Source organism: Formica exsecta, unplaced genomic scaffold (genome assembly GCF_003651465.1).
Source record: "Formica exsecta isolate Colony F162 unplaced genomic scaffold, ASM365146v1 C16219756, whole genome shotgun sequence".
NCBI lineage: Eukaryota > Metazoa > Arthropoda > Insecta > Hymenoptera > Formicidae > Formica > Formica exsecta.
This window is the reverse complement of record NW_021843312.1, coordinates 1-328: the sequence shown is the minus strand read 5'-3', so window position 1 is coordinate 328 and position 328 is coordinate 1. Positions and strand designations below refer to the sequence as shown.

The 328-nt window shown below is 32.9% G+C and overlaps 1 protein-coding gene across 1 annotated transcript; it reads left to right on the top strand.

Moving 5' to 3' along the window:
- Positions 1–3: 3 nt before the first annotated feature.
- On the top strand, positions 4–324 carry LOC115245680 (39S ribosomal protein L27, mitochondrial-like; the record flags this gene model as incomplete). The annotated part of the gene is made up of 2 exons (XM_029824456.1): positions 4–39; positions 121–324. Coding segments are annotated over 2 exons (240 nt in total), but the record flags the coding sequence as incomplete, so codon positions are not given.
- Positions 325–328: the final 4 nt, after the last annotated feature.

Sequence of the window (328 nt, the reverse complement as noted above, 5' to 3'; positions counted from 1 at the left end):
GCCACGCAGCTAAAACCCAGGTTTCATCCAGGTCTTAATGTGAGTATTAATTACATATAAATTTTTTTTGTCCGATTACTATGAGCTTTCTGTACATTTATTAATACTTCTGATTAATAGGTTGGTTTTGGGCGAAATGGAACTTTATTTGCCATAGAAGCAGGCAAAGTAATGGTAACTTGTGAGAAAATTAATCCTTATTGGAATCATACTTGGGTTAAACGATGTTATGCTGGCCGTGAAGGCCAAGTTATATATAAGAAACACTTTAATGTTATTCCTCATCCACAACATAATCGATTTCTATTGATTGACAGAATATAAATAT